Here is a 17521-nt window from a genome sequence, read left to right as displayed (position 1 = left end):
TGGCTGAAATTTGAGCTATTTTGTTGTTTTAGATTCAGCTACTTGGAACAAAATGTTCTAAGTAGCACGGGCTATGGTGAGTCCGTTGAACTACATTCAATTATTACTACGTATTACTGCATGCTTGCAAAAGAGCATGTATATATGCAAGTTCCATGTTATTAAATATCCCAATGCCAATGATTTTCAAGTAGCGATCGATGGAATTTAGTATCAAGCTGTCCTCTCGAATAGTACATCATATTTTGACGTAAGAATCTCCAACGTCAAAACTATGATGAATTATAAATCATAGCGGTTCGCTAAATTGACGGATTGTTACGTTTTCTATTTGTAGGTCCTCGGTTAGGTTAGGTTCCGTCAATTTAGTTCATAATTTTTGTGACGTAGTGACAACTCGAGAGGATGGGCTGAATATATAGACCACCATACCGATCCTGTAGGTGGTGGCGGAAATAGTCACATTATATGTTTAGAAACCGGATCCCATTGTTCTGTAAGCAGAGCAAATCATATTTGTGTTGAACTACCTAAATTTCATTTACATTTGTCTATCATGCGTTCCAAAACTATAACATGGTCAGGGTCGAGAGGTTACAGTCACACAATGACCTCAGGAAGTGTATGTTCTACATACTAAAGAGGTTAGAATCAAATTGTTGTAGCTCCCTTCAAACAAGCTTACAAAGGGCGTTAACTTTATCATATGATAAAGTTGAAGCCCTTCTCAAGGTTGCAGTAGACAAAGTTGAAAATAATCTTAAGCTATCAGACAAAAGCCTAAAAAGTGCTTTCATACGAGAACTCAGATGACACTAAGAAATTTGAAGAGTGCCAGTGTCTATCACAACGAAGTGTCACACGAAACACTGGTATGAGACAGGTAACAACCAGTAGACACATATCCACACCTCGAATATGACTTTGTTACAAATAATCGCCAGCAGTTCACCTTGTATGAGAAAGTAGATCACAGGAAATTGTTGAGTTTGTGTGAAATTTTAGCCTTTTAGATTACTTAGAGATAGATTTAAAGGTTATATTGCATGAAATGTCAAATTATTGTTATTGATAAACTACTTTATACATTATTGCACTGTATCCGTATTTTCCTTCTAGATACAAAAATATTTAATGGATTTATATATACTGTGTAGCCTAAATTCATGATCAGCAACCCTTTTGTTACCCCTGTAACCTCCCTAAATTAAACAAAAACATTCACTAGTTATGTTAGGGGGACCCTTGAGGTCGCGATTATATTAGTTTGACCAACTGTAAACAAATTATTGATGTATATGATTACAAACTCTGGTATTAGCTTATGACTGCAGTAAACTCTTTAGCAAAACGAATGTTGGGGTTCAGTTGTTGAGCTTATTGTGTGATTGTAACCTTTTCGACTACCACTCAAAGGATGGGTATGGGGCGAATCATAAATTTACTAATTTATAATAACTAATGTAGAAAATATAATTAAGTATTACGTAAATTACTTAGCTCCTTCTTCTTGATGGTATGTGCAGTTTGCATGAATAGGGTTTATCCTCCCGATGACTGCACAAGTACAAATGTTGGGAGACGCGTTAATGTTGAGAATGACTTGGTTTCGTAAGTGTTTGTTGTGTTGTGCTGGAGATGATGAGAGGCGACCAAACAGAGGCGTGTATTAGATATCCCAAGACTTGCAGACTGTAGGGCGGGATGTTGTGTTTATGGCGTCAGCTGATCCTTGGTGCTCCTGCGGCGAGGCAGTTTTAAATTTTAAATTTTACCCCGAGGGGCGAGTTTATTGGGCAGCGCCACTCATTTTGGGAGTGGACATACCGCCATAGCAGCATATACAACACTCCCCAATAGGAAGAAAACCCGCTGGGTTGTTCATCCTGCTGGGCGAGGCAGTTGTTTCCTGTGTTTGGCTGCTGGTGGCGGGAGGTATAAATGTGACACTGGTCAAATGTGGCCCAATTTGTGGTCGACTGGAGATATTTAGCCAGTGCTTTGACTATTTTATATTTTTCAGGTAACGAGAGGTCACCTCACCCTAATATATGCTCGATGGTTAAAGGTATTTTAAGTACGGTAAGTACTGCCCGCTTAACCGAAACATGAACATGATTATTTGATTCAAATCATCATACATATATAAAAATGCAAATGTTCGTTTGTTCAAAATCGCTAATACCTGGAGGTTCTCCCGTCTCCTCATCCTCCCCACCATTACCCCCTCCTCCATCCTGTCCATCATTCCCCTTTCCCGTTCCCTCGTATTCCCCACCATTCCCCACTCCCTCATCCGATGCGTTCCCAAATGATCTGATGTTCCCATTAGGAAAATGGGAACATCAAATGACCTGATGTTCCCATCACTGAAAAATAAGAAAAACAGTTAAAAAACGAAAGGAACAAAATGAAAAACAAACAAAAATAAACTAGACTTACAAAATAAATGGTATGGCAAACAACACAGCTCAATTCCAACGCAATGTCACACAAAATAATTAAATCAGAATGAAAATAAATAAAAATCTATGAAAATTCAATTTATCAATGCAATCGGAAACATTGAAATGGAATTGTAACATATTTAGTATAGCATGTGTTTCTTTTGCGTGCAACAGATGGCGCTGTTTTTTTCGAAAAAACATGTTTTTACCTTCTCACAGGTGTGGCATGTATATGGTAGGTATATGTAAACAAGACTATACAAGACAAACACGAAATGAAAAAAGAACAAAAAAGAAAAAATGAGGTAGATTGCTTACAAGTACTCACAGGTACTCTCATGTACACTGTAAGTAATAATTTGCATTTTGAGACACAGGCAAAGCTGTGGCCCAGGGTTCGATTCCCGGACCAGGTAGAAACGAATTTTTGGTTGCCTAGATTGCCTAGCCTCGCCATACTCCCTTACTCCATTGTACCCCTGGCTTTGCCTGTGTCTCAAAATGCAAATTATTACTTACAGTGTACCTGAGAGTACCTGTGAGTACTTGTAAGCAATCTACCTCATTTTTTCTTTTTTGTTCTTTTTTCATTTCGTGTTTGTCTTGTATAGTCTTGTTTACATTTATATTTTCCCCCCTTTTATATCAAATTTTTTTTATTTTGTATTTGCCTTTTTTGCTTTGTTTTCCTACAACCAGCCTTCTTATGCAAACAAGTATAGACTCAGAACTAAACCTCTTATCCAGTATCTATGACAATCATCACTTTAATGATCACAATTGCAGATATTTTACAGCACATGATGTAAACAATGTATTAACACATAATCACAACATCTCTGTAATTAACTTGAATGTAAGATCTCTAAGCAAACACTTCGATGATGTTAGTGCTTTGATTGAAACTGTTGACAACAAATTCTCTTTTATTATACTTACTGAAACATGGTTAAAAGAGGATACTACTCAACTCTTTAACACACCAAACTACTCAGCAATTCACAACTGTCGACCAATTCAGAGAGGTGGTGGTACTGCTCTTTATTACCACCAAGAACTGACATGCTTAAAAGTAATTAGAACTAGAGACTACTGTGGGGAATATATCTTCGCCTGTTTCAGAGTCAAGGGTACTGAGTCTGTCCTGACTGTGGGAGCAGTCTATAGAATTCCTAACACTGATGTGTCCGAATTCAACTCTAACCTTAAAAATCTAATACAAGATAACAGACTGAACAAAAACCATCTAATTATCGCAGGGGACTTTAATATTGACCTCCGCGAGCCTGAAAACCCTACTGCTGCTAGTTTCCCCAACTGTATGAATTCCTGCTTCTTCATACCCTTAATCACTAGCCCTACTAGAATCACTGATAGTACTGCCACGGCTCTTGATCACATCTGGACCAACATAACCTCTCCGCTTAGTTCGGGGATAATCATCGATAGCACTACAGACCATTACCCCACATTTCTCCTAACTAACATTAACCATCCACCTCTAGAGAAAAGGGAGATAAGCTTTAGGCTACACACTGAAACTGCTAAAGGCAATTTTATAGCTGCTGCTGCTAATGTCAACTGGGAGTCTGAATTAGGTAACATAGGGGACATAAACCTAGCAGTGCAATCTTTTCTTCAAAAAACTCTCAGCCTTTATAACACCCACTGTCCTATGCTAACGAAACAAGTCACAACTAAAAAGCTAAACAATCCTTGGCTTACAATGGGAATACTTAAATCCATCAATAAAAAAATGACCTTGAGAAAAAGTATAGGTTAGGAATCGTCTCCAAAGAATTTTCAAAGAATTACTCATCATTGCTAACTAAAATAATTAGAAGAGCCAAAACTAAATACTACGAAGATAAATTTACCTAAACAAAGGGCAACATTAAGAAAACATGGAGCACAATTTCACAAATATTGGGATCAAAGAAGATTTTAAATAACAAACCAATACTCCTGTCCAATAACAATGGTCAGCTTTCAGCCTTTAATACTGCTATTGAGTTCAATAGGTTCTTCTCTTCCATTGGGTCATCCCTTGCAAATGATATTCCATCTTCCAGTACTGATTTTCAGGACTATCTTACAGGTAACTATCCACAGTCTCTGTACCTAACGCCTGCAAATTCCACTGATGTTAATGAGATAATCCTTTCCCTTAAAACCAAGTATAGTGCCCTTGAGGAGATACCAACTTTAATTTACAAAAAAGCCTCCAGATCTTTAGCTCCTGCTATTGCATTGCTCTTCAACAAGTCACTTGAACTCCAAACCCTTCCAGATATTCTAAAAAAAAAAAGCGAGAGTAACCCCTGTCCACAAATGTGGTGATCTCACAGATGTTAACAACTACAGACCTATATCAATCCTGCCGAACTTGTCAAAAATATTTGAAAAACTAATCTACACGCAGCTTTACTCTTATCTAGCCAAACACAATATACTTAGCTCTTGTCAATATGGCTTCAGACCCAAAAAAAGCACTAACGATGCACTTATTAGTATGATTAACTTGATACATGCAGCTCTTGATAAAAATGAGTTCCCTGTGGGTTATTTGTGGACCTGCGTAAGGCTTTTGACACTGTCAACCACCAAAACCTTCTTCTTAAATTACATCATTATGGAGTCAGAGGTCACTCCCTGCAATACCTCAAATCTTATCTTACTGACAGGCTCCAGTATGTTTCTGTGAATAACTCAATTTCTCCCATCTTACCCATCAGGGCAGCATACTTGGCCCTCTCCTCTTTCTCATCTACATTAATGACCTTCCAAATACCTCCCAACACCTCAAACCAATTCTATTTGCTGACGACACAACCTTCATTTACTCCAGTCCTGACCCCCTTGCTCTAAATGTCACAGTGAATACTGAGCTAAATAAAGTCCATCTTTGGCTAACTGCCAACAAACTCGCCCTCAACATTGACAAAACTTTCGATATTTTGTTTGGCAATAAATCCTCAAATCAAATAAATCTCAGGATAAACAATACACAAATTTGTAACAAAGTAGATGGCAAATTCCTTGGCGTTCTCATTGACCACAAGCTGAATTTCCAGGGACACATTCTAAATATATCAAAAAAAGTTTCAAAAACTGTTGGCATTCTTTCTAAGATCAGATATTATGTACCTCGCCCTGCCCTGGTGACGCTCTATTACTCCCTCATCTATCCTTATCTCAACTATGGTATTTGTGCTTGGGGTTCTACTACCCAAAATCACTTACGTCCTCTAATTACTCAACACAAAGCTGCTATTAGGACAATATCTGACTCTGGCCCCAGACATCACTCGGTACCCCTACTCAAATCTCTGAATATGTTAGATATTAAGTCACTGCACATCCTCTCATGTGTATTATATATATATAAAACGCTGAACTGTAATGTCAATCCTGACCTTAAAAGCTTCATTGAAGGTTGTAACAGAACCCATGAGCACCACACCAGAAACAAATACCTTTTTGATATTCCAAGAGTACGACTTAATCAAACTAGAAATGCTCTACAAATCAAGGGACCCAGAATGTGGAATGACTTTCCCAATCTTGTTAAAGATTGTACCTCTCTCAACCAGTTTAAGATCAAAGCACTACCTAATTAACTCCCTGTAACCTACCTCACCCCTATAATATCAACCCATGTCTGCTATTTTTAATCAATGCTGTTTATCGACCAAATTGTATTTTTGCTGTTTTTCAGCCATGTTCCCCCCTTTTTTATATATATTTTCTCACCACATTTTATACTTTAATCTCAATTAGTATTAAGTTTTAGTCTTGTGTTTTTCCTGCCTGAAACGTTTTGCGTAATAGTGGCTTTAGGCATTGTATGTACTAGCTCTATCTATAAATTCATCAATATTTGTATCACACCTTGTATACATGAACCTTACCTGAATAAACATTTGAATTTGAGTTTGAATTTGAAAATGGGCAAAGTTTCTTTCACCCTGAATGCCCCTGATACCTAGCAGTAAATAGGTGCCTTGGAGTTAGACAGCTGTTACGGAGCTGCTTCCTGTGTGTGTGTACTCACCTACTCACCTAATCACCTAATTGTGCTTGCGGGGGTTGAGCTCTGGCTCTTTGGTCCCGCCACTCAACTGTCAATCAGCTAATGTACAGGTTCCTGAGCCTACTGGGCTCTATCATATCTACACTTGAAGCTGTGTATGAAGTCAGCCTCCACCACATCACTTCCTAATGCATTCCATGTGTCTACTACTCTGACACTGAAACAACAGCTACTTTCACTACCCACGACCTTCACAACCAGGCTAGGACGGGTGTGTGGGTACTCACCTATTTGTGCTTGCAGGATCGAGCATTGGCTCTTGGATCCCGCCTTTCCAACCATCGGTTGTTTACAGCAATGACTCCTGTCCCATTTCCCTATCATACCTAATTTTAAAGTATGAATAGAGTTTGCTACCACAACCTGTTCCCCAAGTGCATTCCATTTTTCCACTACTCTCACGCTAAAAGAAAACTTCCTAACATCTCTGTGACTCATCTGAGTTTCCAGTTTCCACCCATGTCCCCCTCGTTCTGTTATTATTACGTGTGAACATTTCATCTATTTCCACTTTGTCAATTCCCCTGAGTATTTTATATGTTTCTATCATATCTCCTCTCTCCCTTCTTTTCTTTAGTGTCGTAAGGTTCAGTTCCCTCAGACGTTCTTCATATCCCATCCCTCGTAACTCTGGGACAAGCCTCGTCGCAAACCTCTGAACCTTCTCCAGTTTCCTTATGTGTTTCTACAGGTGGGGGCTCCATGATGACGCGGCATACTCTAAGACTGGTCTCACGTAGGCAGTGTAAAGCGCCCTAAAAGCCTCCTCACTAAGGTTTCTGAATGAAGTTCTAATTTTCGTCAGTGTAGAGTACGCTGCTGTCGTTATCCTATTTATATGTGCCTCAGGAGTTAGATTACTCCCTGATACCAGAGTACGAGTTTGTGTACCTGGGCTCCACAATCTCAGACACCCTTTCCCTGGACACTGAGTTCAACAAGCGTATCGGGAAGGCCGCAACAACACTGGCCAGGCTCACAAAGCGCGTTTGGGAAAAATGTCAAACTGACAGTGCACACCAAGGCACAAGTTTACATGGCATGTGTGGTGAGTACACTTCTCTACGGCTCGGAATCCTGGACCCTGCGCTCTTGCCAGGAGAGACGGCTCAATACCTTCCACATGCGCATCCTTGACATCACGTGGAGAGACCACGTCACCAACAACACAGTACTCGAGAGAACAGGAATCTCTTCCATGCTCACTCTCTTGAAGCAGAGACGCATGCGATGGCTGGGACATGTCACATGCATGGAAGATGGCCGCATACCTAAGGACCTCTTGTATGGAGAACTAGAGTCAGGAAAGCGGTCCACCGGAAGACCCCAGTTGATGGGGTCGATGGCGAACTGAGGAGACAGGCAGAGGATAAAAGACTTCAGAAGAGGTATCGACCACTGACAGACGCACTCGCTTCAGCGTTTATCTGCGCTTGCTGAGGTTGGGACTGACATTCTCGGGATGGACTTCACAGCAAAATCAGACGTTGCATCCAACTAGACACCCAGGGCACAACTCCACAATCCCACGGGATTGACGGATGCCTACTATAATATCCCCCATGTATTGTCATTCATTTACGGGCTATTCGTGCCCGTGCCACCTCTTGGGTGGCTTAATCTTTATCAATCAATCGTCATTCATACATATATCACCTAACCACATCACCATCATTTGGGGGTCTGGTAGCTGAGCGGAGCGCAGAATTTCGAGCGCAGCGCTCGTAATTCTGTGGCCCGAGTTCGATTCCCGGGCCAGGCAGAAACAAATGGGCAAAGCTTTTTTCACCCTGATGCCCCTGTTACCTACCAGTAAATAGGTACCTGGGAGTTAGACAGCTGTTACAGAGCTGCTTCCTTTGTGTGTGTGTTTACTAGTTGTGTGTTTACTAGTTGTGTTTTTGCGGGGGTTGAGCTTTGCTCTTTCGGCCCGCCTCTCAACTGTCAATCAACTGTTTACTAACTACTTTTTTTTTCCACACCACACACACACACACCCCAGGAAGCAGCCCGTGACAGCTGACTAACTCCCAGGTACCTATTTACTGCTAGGTAACAGGGGCACTTAGGGTGAAAGAAACTTTGCCCATTTGTTTCTGCCTCGTGCGGGAATCGAACCCGCGCCACATAATTACGAGTCCTGCGTGCTATCCACCAGGCTACGAGGCCCCCCCCCCTGTACTCACCTAGTTGTACTCACCTAGTTGTGTTTGCGGGGGTTGAGCTCTGGCTCTTTGGTCCCGCCTCTCAACCGTCAATCAACAGGTGTACAGATTCCTGAGCCTATCGGGCTCTGTCATATCTACACTTGAAACTGTGTATGGAGTCAGCCTCCACCACATCACCCCCAGATGTGTGTGTGTGTGTGTGTGTGTGTGTGTGTGTGTGTGTGTGTGTGTGTGTGTGATTACCTAAGTGTAGTTACAGGATGAGAGCTACGCTCGTGGTATCCCGTCTTCCCAGCACTCTTTGTCATATAACGCATTGAAACTACTGACGGTCTTGGCTTCCACCACCTTCTCACCTAGCTTGTTCCAACCGTCTACCACTCTGTTTGCGAAAGTGAATTTTCTTATATTTCTTCGGCATCTGTGTGTGTGTGTGTGTGTGTGTGTGTGTGTGTGTGTGTGTGTGTGTGTGTGTGTGTGTGTGTGTGTGTGTGTGTGTGTGTGTGTGTGTGTGTGTTTGTGTGTGTGTGTGTGTAGAAAAAAATAGTTACAGTTGATTGACGGTTAAGAGGCGGGCCGAAAGATCAGAGCTCAACCCCCGCAAGAACAACTAGGTGAATACCATAAGAGGATAACCAGGTGCTAAGTACAGTAGAATTTGTCTTTGAAAATGTGAGGTGAGACCTTACGAAACGCATCACTAGGCGTCAAACTCAAATAAAATGTAAAAATGAACTTTGGAGAGTTAATTTTTCAACTTATATATATATATATATATATATATATATATATATATATATATATATATATATATATATATATATATATATATATATATATATATATATAAATGAACTAAACACAGTTGAGTTCATTTATTATGCACCCCATACCCATCTTGTGGGCGGTAGTGGAAAGGGTTACAGAGGCACATATGGGCTCAGGGACTGAACCCCACAATTCATTTAGGTAAGCAAGTTACAATCTTGATGAGCTAGTTACAAAATTCAGTATAAATCGTCACGTCAACAATGGGTTCGAGATAGACCACACACACACTTCCAGACAAAATGAATTATTGAATTAACTGACCGTCGCTCTACCGTCCAGTCCAAGTGCATGGTTGGTCGTATATGGGAAACAGATAATATGATATAACAAATAATATGATGTAACAGATAATAATGTAACGTGTGGACATATGGCCAGTAATTAACCTGTGTCTGTAGGGCTTGAATTTCGGCCCCGCCTATCAACCATGCAGCTATTATATCAACTGGTGATCAAGTTCACCAACTTGCTGTACACTGTCATATGCACATTTGAAACTGTGCGTAGAATCTGCCTCCACTTCACTTCATAATGTTTTCATTTGTGTACTATGAATTATATTTAATTTAATGCCACTTGGTATTTAATTTACCCGTTTCCCCTTGTTCCGTGTGCCACCCATTCTAATTAATAATGTCATCATTTCTCTCGATTCCTCGAAAATTTTGTAATGAGGTAATCATGACTCCACTGTTTTATCTTCCAGTGACGTGATGTTTAATTAATTTTATATTTCCTAATAAATCATACCTCTCAGTTCTGGAACAAGTCTGGTGGTATACATATGGTTGACTTTCCTGTTTCTTTTTTGAGAGGACTCCACAGTCCACACTAGCGCCGCTTATTCCAGATTTGATTTGACTTTCTGTCTCATTAACATTTCCAAAGACAATATTAATTCCGTTTGCAACCTGACAGTTAAATTTAGTTCATTTATTATGCACCCTATACCCATCCTGTGGGCGGTAGTAGAAAGGGTTACTAGGGCAAATAATGAGCTCAGGGACTGACCCCAAAATTTATTTAGCATACAAAGTTAAAATTTTGATGAGCTAGTTAACCTAACATACGCCACTGATATGATATCCATTTGATATATGCTTTGAGAGACAGATTCAATTAATATATCAATCCTCAGATATATTTTATGTGCCTGATTCTTAATGGGTTCACTCCCATTTGTTAACTACAGTCCGGCCTCCCGTTCCCAGCACTACTTTCCACAGTTTACCGGAGCTAAACTACACATACATACATACATACATACATACATACATACATACATACATACATACATACATACATACATACATACATACATACAAACATACATACATACATAATTCATACATAATTCCTGTATAATTCCTATATAATTCACACTTAATTTCTGTATAATTCACACTTAATTTCTGTATAATTCATACATAATTCCTGTATAATTCATACATAATTCCTGTATAATTCACATTTAATTTCTGTATAATTCATACATAATTCCTGTATAATTCATACATAATTCCTGTATAATTCATACATAATTTCTGCATAATTCATACATAATTCCTGTATAATTCATACATAATTATTGCATAATTCATACACAATTCTTGCATAATTCATACATAATTTTTGTATAATTCATACATAATTCTTGCATAATTCATACACAATTCTTGCATAATTCATACATAATTCTTGCATAATTCATACATAATTCCTGTATAATTCATACATAATTCCTGTATAATTCATACATAATTCTTGTATAATTCATACATAATTTCTGTATAATTCATACATAATTCCTATATAATTCATACATAATTCCTGTATAATTCATACATAATTCCTGTATAATTCATACTTAATTTCTTTATAATTCATACATAATTCATGTATAATTTATACATAATTCCTGTATAATTTATACATAAGTTCTGAATAATTCATACATAATTCCTGTATAATTCATACTTAATTTCTGCATAATTTATATAATAATTCCTGTATAATTCATACATAATTTCTGTTTAATTCATACATTATTTATGCATAATTCATACATAATTCCTGTATAATTCATACATAATTCTTGTATAATTGATACCTAATTCCTGTATAATTTCTGTATAATTCATACATAATTCCTGTATAATTCATACATAATTCCTAATTAATTCCTGTATAATTCATACATAATTCCTAATTAATTCCTGTATAATTCATACATTATTCCTAATTAATTTCTGTATAATTCATACATAATTCCATAATTCCTACATAATTTCTGCATAATTCATACATAAATTCTGTATAATTCATACATAATTCCTGTATAATTCATACATAATTCCTGTATAACTCATACATGCATAGCAGCCGCGTGCTGTACTATTACTGGTGTTTCGGTTCATCTTGTGATTGTAAATGGTGTTAGTGTAACTAGAGTATTTATTCTCCTATCATTATGTAAAGGTATATGTAACAATATTTGGGATGGCAGGTGGGCCAGCTTACACCGGCCGGGTTAACAGACCATTAATGAGGCCAACAAGACAACAGCACCTAACGAGCGTGGTGCTGCTCCTCACACGCACACAAGAGACTATAGGGAGGCATCCTGAGGGAGGGAGAGAGAGAGAGGAGTGTGTGAACCAGGTGGGGGGTGTAGGCTGCAGTGCCCCGTACAGCAGCGGGGGTGGCCGTGGCCCTGAGCTACATCCACCCCATCAGCGCCTCCCTCACCCCGTACAACAGGTTGCTCTACCCTCCACCACCACCCCCCATCCCACTTCACTCCTCTCCTCGCGTCTCCCTCCCCCGTCTCTCTCAACGACACCTCGAGTGCTCATATACCCGAAGAAAGGCTTTAAATATCTTATTGTTTGAGGTAAATAGGAGTGTGTTGTTGGTGCTTGTTGTAATATTGGTGCTTGCCAGGAGCGTTGGCACCCGCGCGGCCGCCACCGGTCGGCCAATCACCGACGCGCCTCACAAACCTGTTTCCTCGCACTAAATTCCGGATAAAATAGCCGATTGTATTAATAGCTGTTCACAGCTTTAGTTCCACGTTCGGAAAAGTTGCTGCGGTACACGAAATCAATACTAAGTGTAAAATCGAAGCTGTGTTAGTTTCCGGGCGAGATATGTGATGGACGAGACTAACAATAAATGGGAACAAGCAACTGTGACGAGCTTCACTAACCAGACAAGGTGAGTGAGCCCAGTTTTTGCACATTATTTCCATGTTTATTTCGCAACCTAGTAAGGTTGGATGTCTATGCAGTGCAAATGTAGGCCGTGTGCGTGGAGTGCAAGTGCAGTGTGTAGTGAGGGAGTGTGGAGTGTGGGTAGAAAGGAGTGAGAGAAGCACTTTAGAGTGAAGCATAAACCGGGTGTTTTGGTTGGCCAGCAGCAACAGGTTCTGCCTCGCACCTTCTCCTCGCCTCCTCCTCTCTCAAGGTAATTCCCACCACAACCTTTGTCCCTGGTGGGACCATTTGTACCCTAGTTGGCTGTGTTAGTGGCAGTGTCCCTCGGTGAGGCTCCGTGCAGTGTGTAACTGTGTGTGTATTACGGTGTAGTAGTGGTGTGGGGGAGGGTAGGTGTACACTGGTGTACTGTGTGTACTACGGTGTAGTAGTGGTGTGGGGGAAGGTTGGTGTACTGTGTGTACTACGGTGTAGTAGTGGTGTGGGGGAGGGTAGGTGTACACTGGTGTACTGTGTGTACTATGGTGTAGTAGTGGTGTGTGGGGGAGGGTTGGTGTACACTGGTGTACTGTGTGTACTACGGTGTAGTAGTGGTGTGGGGGAGGGTTGGTGTACACTGGTGTACTGTGTGTACTATGGTGTAGTAGTGGTGTGTGGGGGAGGGTTGGTGTACACTGGTGTACTGTGTGTACTACGGTGTAGTAGTGGTGTGGGGGAGGGTTGGTATACACTGGTGTACTGTGTGTACTACGGTGTAGTAGTGGTGTGGGGGAGGGTTGGTGTACACTGGTGTACTGTGTGTACTATGGTGTAGTAGTGGTGTGTGGGGGAGGGTTGGTGTACACTGGTGTACTGTGTGTACTACGGTGTAGTAGTGGTGTGGGGGAAGGTTGGTGTACTGTGTGTACTACGGTGTAGTAGTGGTGTGGGGGAAGGTTGGTGTACTGTGTGTACTACGGTGTAGTAGTGGTGTGGGGGAGGGTTGGTATACACTGGTGTACTGTGTGTACTACGGTGTAGTAGTGGTGTGGGGGAGGGTTGGTATACACTGGTGTACTGTGTGTACTACGGTGTAGTAGTGGTGTGGGGGAGGGTTGGTGTACTGTGTGTACTACGGTGTAGTGGTGGTGTGGTGGAGGGTTGGTGTACTGTGTGTACTACGGTGTAGTAGTGGTGTGGGGGAGGGTTGGTGTACTGTGTGTACTACGGTGTAGTGGTGGTGTGGTGGAGGGTTGGTGTACTGTGTGTACTACGGTGTAGTAGTGGTGTGGGGGAGGGTTGGTGTACACTGGTGTACTGTGTGTACTATGGTGTAGTAGTGGTGTGTGGGGGAGGGTTGGTGTACACTGGTGTACTGTGTGTACTACGGTGTAGTAGTGGTATGGGGAGGGTTGGTGTACACTGGTGTACTGTAAGGCTGGCCTAATGTCCTCTCGCCCACTAAACCCACAGTATTTTCGTGTAGTGATCCGGGTTAATACCATCATGTACTCCCAATTTATTTAGTTTTTGTAATGTGTATTCCATATACTGTACAAGGAAAGTGATAATATATATACATGTTACCAACTAAAGACAAAGTGAACTTGAAATCTTCCTGTCTGTGCAAACTCAACAAGTGTGTGTATAACTTTGGAAAGTCCCTCGTACAATGGAATACATTACAATATATTTTCGTGATCAAATTAAATCTGATACGAGGACAAGGTGTTCCATTGCAAGCTGAAGCCTTCCATCAAGCCATGCTTCTCTCTACCAGTTAACGTTAGTTGTTTAACTTTAGGTTAGCTCAGGTTAGAAATATGGTAGTGGTGGTGTGATATTATGAAGCAAATTTGTTAGTAACTCGAGCTCACAGTAACTTCGATAAAGTGCATTCTTTACATTATTTGTCTACGGAATAATGGCACGTATATCTTTACGGAGTCGGTCGGCCGAGCGGACAGCACACTGGACTTGTGATCCTGTGGTCCCGGGTTCGATCCTGGGCGCCGGCGAGAAACAATGGGCAGAGTTTCTTTCGCCCTATGCCCCTGTTACCTAGCAGTAAAATAGGTACCTGGGTGTTAGTTAGCTGTCACGGGCTGCTTCCTGGGGCTGGAGGCCTGGTCGTGGACCGGGCCGCGGGGGACACTAAAGCCCCGAAATCATCTCAAGATAACCTCAAGATAACCAGGTCGAACTACTGACCTCACGACAGTTGACCAATTTCTGGGAATATATTTACTGCTAGGTGAACAGAGGCATTAGGTGGTAAGAAACATGCTCAACCATATCTGTTCTGCCCGAGAGTAGAACACCATTACTATTTTAGAGGAGGCCTGGTCGACGACCGGGCTGCGGGGACGCTAAGCCCCGGAAGCACCTCAAGGTAACCTCAAGGTAAGGTAGCAATATAAAAGCTTTGTTTTACTACTGCAATTAGAGTACCAAACAAATGTCTTACATTTTTGGAACATGCGGTACTCTCCATCAGATTAGGTTTGGAGAATTTCGAGCAGCTGACTCGCCATAGCTCTATTTCTTTCCTTCACAACATAAGACAAGATTTCCTTTATTTTAAATAACAAGTGCCAGAAAAATTTATCTTGTAGGAATACCACTTTGGTATTGGTATAATCAACCTTAGAATATATATTCTGAATATATGTTACATTTGGTTAGCTTTACTGAGGAAGTACTGACCGTGAGCCCTACAATATTAACACGACAACGTAGACAACTAGTGGCTGAGGAAATTGTTTGGCAGTACACATTTTGCTCTATTATATTTGTAGAGGGTACAAGAAAGAAGGCAACAACCAAACTTAAACTTTCTTAGGCCCAGACAGGCACGTATTAGGCCTAGGATTGCTTATTTAGGCCTAGGATAGGTTAGGTTGTATACTTACTTTTTCTGGTTTTGTCATGCCATTTTGAGTATTGCAGTTGTACAAAATGTGAACTTTTTGGGTACAACAGTCAAATGTTGTACAATCAACAAAAAGTTGCTAGAAGTACTTCAGTATTATGTGTGGAGGATGGGTTGGTGAAAGCTAGCTAGAAGCAATTACTGTACTGTAATTTTGTTTAATTTGGTTACACAATGAATGACTTTATTACTAACCTCTTTCTAACCTTTGGATTAATTAACCTGATCTTAATTAACCAAATATAATTTAATGTGTTAAAAGTGTGGCCAACTGTAATGATGAATTTGGAATTGAAGACAAAATTTTAAAATTAATTGTGATGTCTGTTTTTGAGTTTGTTGATTAGTTTTATTAAAGTACTTTGTTTTTCCCCAGTTACACCACTTAATAGTGCTTAATCAATATATTACTTAATACAACTGCAGGATATAAAATATTTAGAAAAATACATTGGGAGAAAAAACGTCCACAGCTGGGGACAGCAAGGAATGGATGATGAAAATTATCTTGGGTTTGATTCCCAAATGGGATAGAAATGGTTGGGCATGTTCCCTATTACCAAATGCCTCTATTCACTTACCAGTAAATAGGTACCCAGGAGTTAGGCAACTGTTGTGGGGTTTCATTCTACCCAAGAGACATCACTCGGCACTACCCGAACTGTCTTCAAGACCTGAAACATAAAATTCATATGAACCCTATCAAGAGCTTTTAACCAATCCAAATAGATCATAGACAATTGCACATCATTCTCCAAGAAATAGTATACCTCATCCCACACCAAATTATTGCAGCTAATGATAGATCTTCCAGGAACACAAAACTGCATAGTAGAACGAACTTCCCTATTCCCCCAATAACTTGGAAAGAATGAGGAGCTTGGTCCTGGTTCAACAGAGAACTTGGTCTCCAATTCAACAACATTTGCACAGCCCCTGATTTCAGGAGAAGCATGTTGATACCTAATGACTGTGATGCTCTTAATACTGCAGACTATTCTTCAGACTATTCCACTATACCACAGAATTTGCAAAAAAAAAAAAAAAAAAAAATCCTTTCCAATCCCATCACAATGGTTGTACTCTTCAAGTCACTTGTGTTGTCCTGTCTTGAGTACTGCTCAGTACTCACTTTCCCCTTCAGAGCAGGAGAGATTGCTAAAATATAGGGAATACAGAGAACATATATTGCACGCATAGACGTGATAAAACACCTAAATTAGTGGGATCGTCTTAAAGCCCTACAAATGTACTCTCTAGAAAGAAGACGAGAGAAATATCAAATAATATACACATGGAAGATACTGGAGGGCCAAGTACCAAATCTACACAGTAAAATAACAACGTATTGGAGTGAACGATATGGAAGAAAATGCAGAATAGAACCAGTGAAGAGTAGGGGTGCCATAGGCACAATCAGAGAATACTGTATAAACATCAGAGGTCCACGGTTGTTCAACACCCTCCCAGCGAGCATAAGAAATATTGCCGGAACAACCGTGGACATCTTCAAGAGGAAACTAGATTGTTTCCTTCAAGGAGTGCCAGACCAACTGGGCTGTGGTGGGTATGTGGGCCTGCGGGCCACTTCAAGCAACAGCCTAGTAGACCAAACTCTCAGAAGTCAAGCCTGGCCTTGGGCCGGGCTTGGAGAGTAGAACTCACAGAACCCCATCAATCAGGTATCAATCAGGTACCACCTACAACCCATCAGACCCAGGCTGTCTCAAATCTACTGATAAGCTTATTTTCCTCATCTTTCCTCAAGCAAAAGTCAAGTAAATGCTCATCAGCGAAGTCACACTCCACCCTTCGATTCAAATCCTCTAACTCGCCCCAATCATGACACAACAACC

At 40.6% G+C, this 17521-nt stretch overlaps 1 protein-coding gene across 7 annotated transcripts in view; it reads left to right on the top strand.

Moving 5' to 3' along the window:
• The first annotated feature begins 12147 nt into the window (after window positions 1-12147).
• Window positions 12148-17521, top strand: part of LOC123746549 (sex determination protein fruitless) — a 77818-nt gene continuing 72444 nt past the window's right edge. For 3 of the 7 annotated variants that reach the window (XM_045728173.2, XM_045728578.2, XM_045728663.2), the window contains exon 1: window positions 12150-12755. In XM_045728173.2, coding sequence (XP_045584129.2) covers window positions 12694-12755 — 62 coding nt within the window. In that variant the 5' untranslated portion in view covers window positions 12150-12693. The other 4 variants (XM_045728335.2, XM_045728259.2, XM_045728422.2 and 1 more) reach the window with 4 other exon arrangements.

Source organism: Procambarus clarkii, chromosome 1, assembly GCF_040958095.1.
Source record: "Procambarus clarkii isolate CNS0578487 chromosome 1, FALCON_Pclarkii_2.0, whole genome shotgun sequence".
Taxonomy (NCBI): Eukaryota; Metazoa; Arthropoda; class Malacostraca; order Decapoda; family Cambaridae; genus Procambarus; species Procambarus clarkii.
The sequence above is the reverse complement of the archived record's forward strand: the minus strand, read 5'-3'. Positions and strand labels throughout refer to the sequence as shown.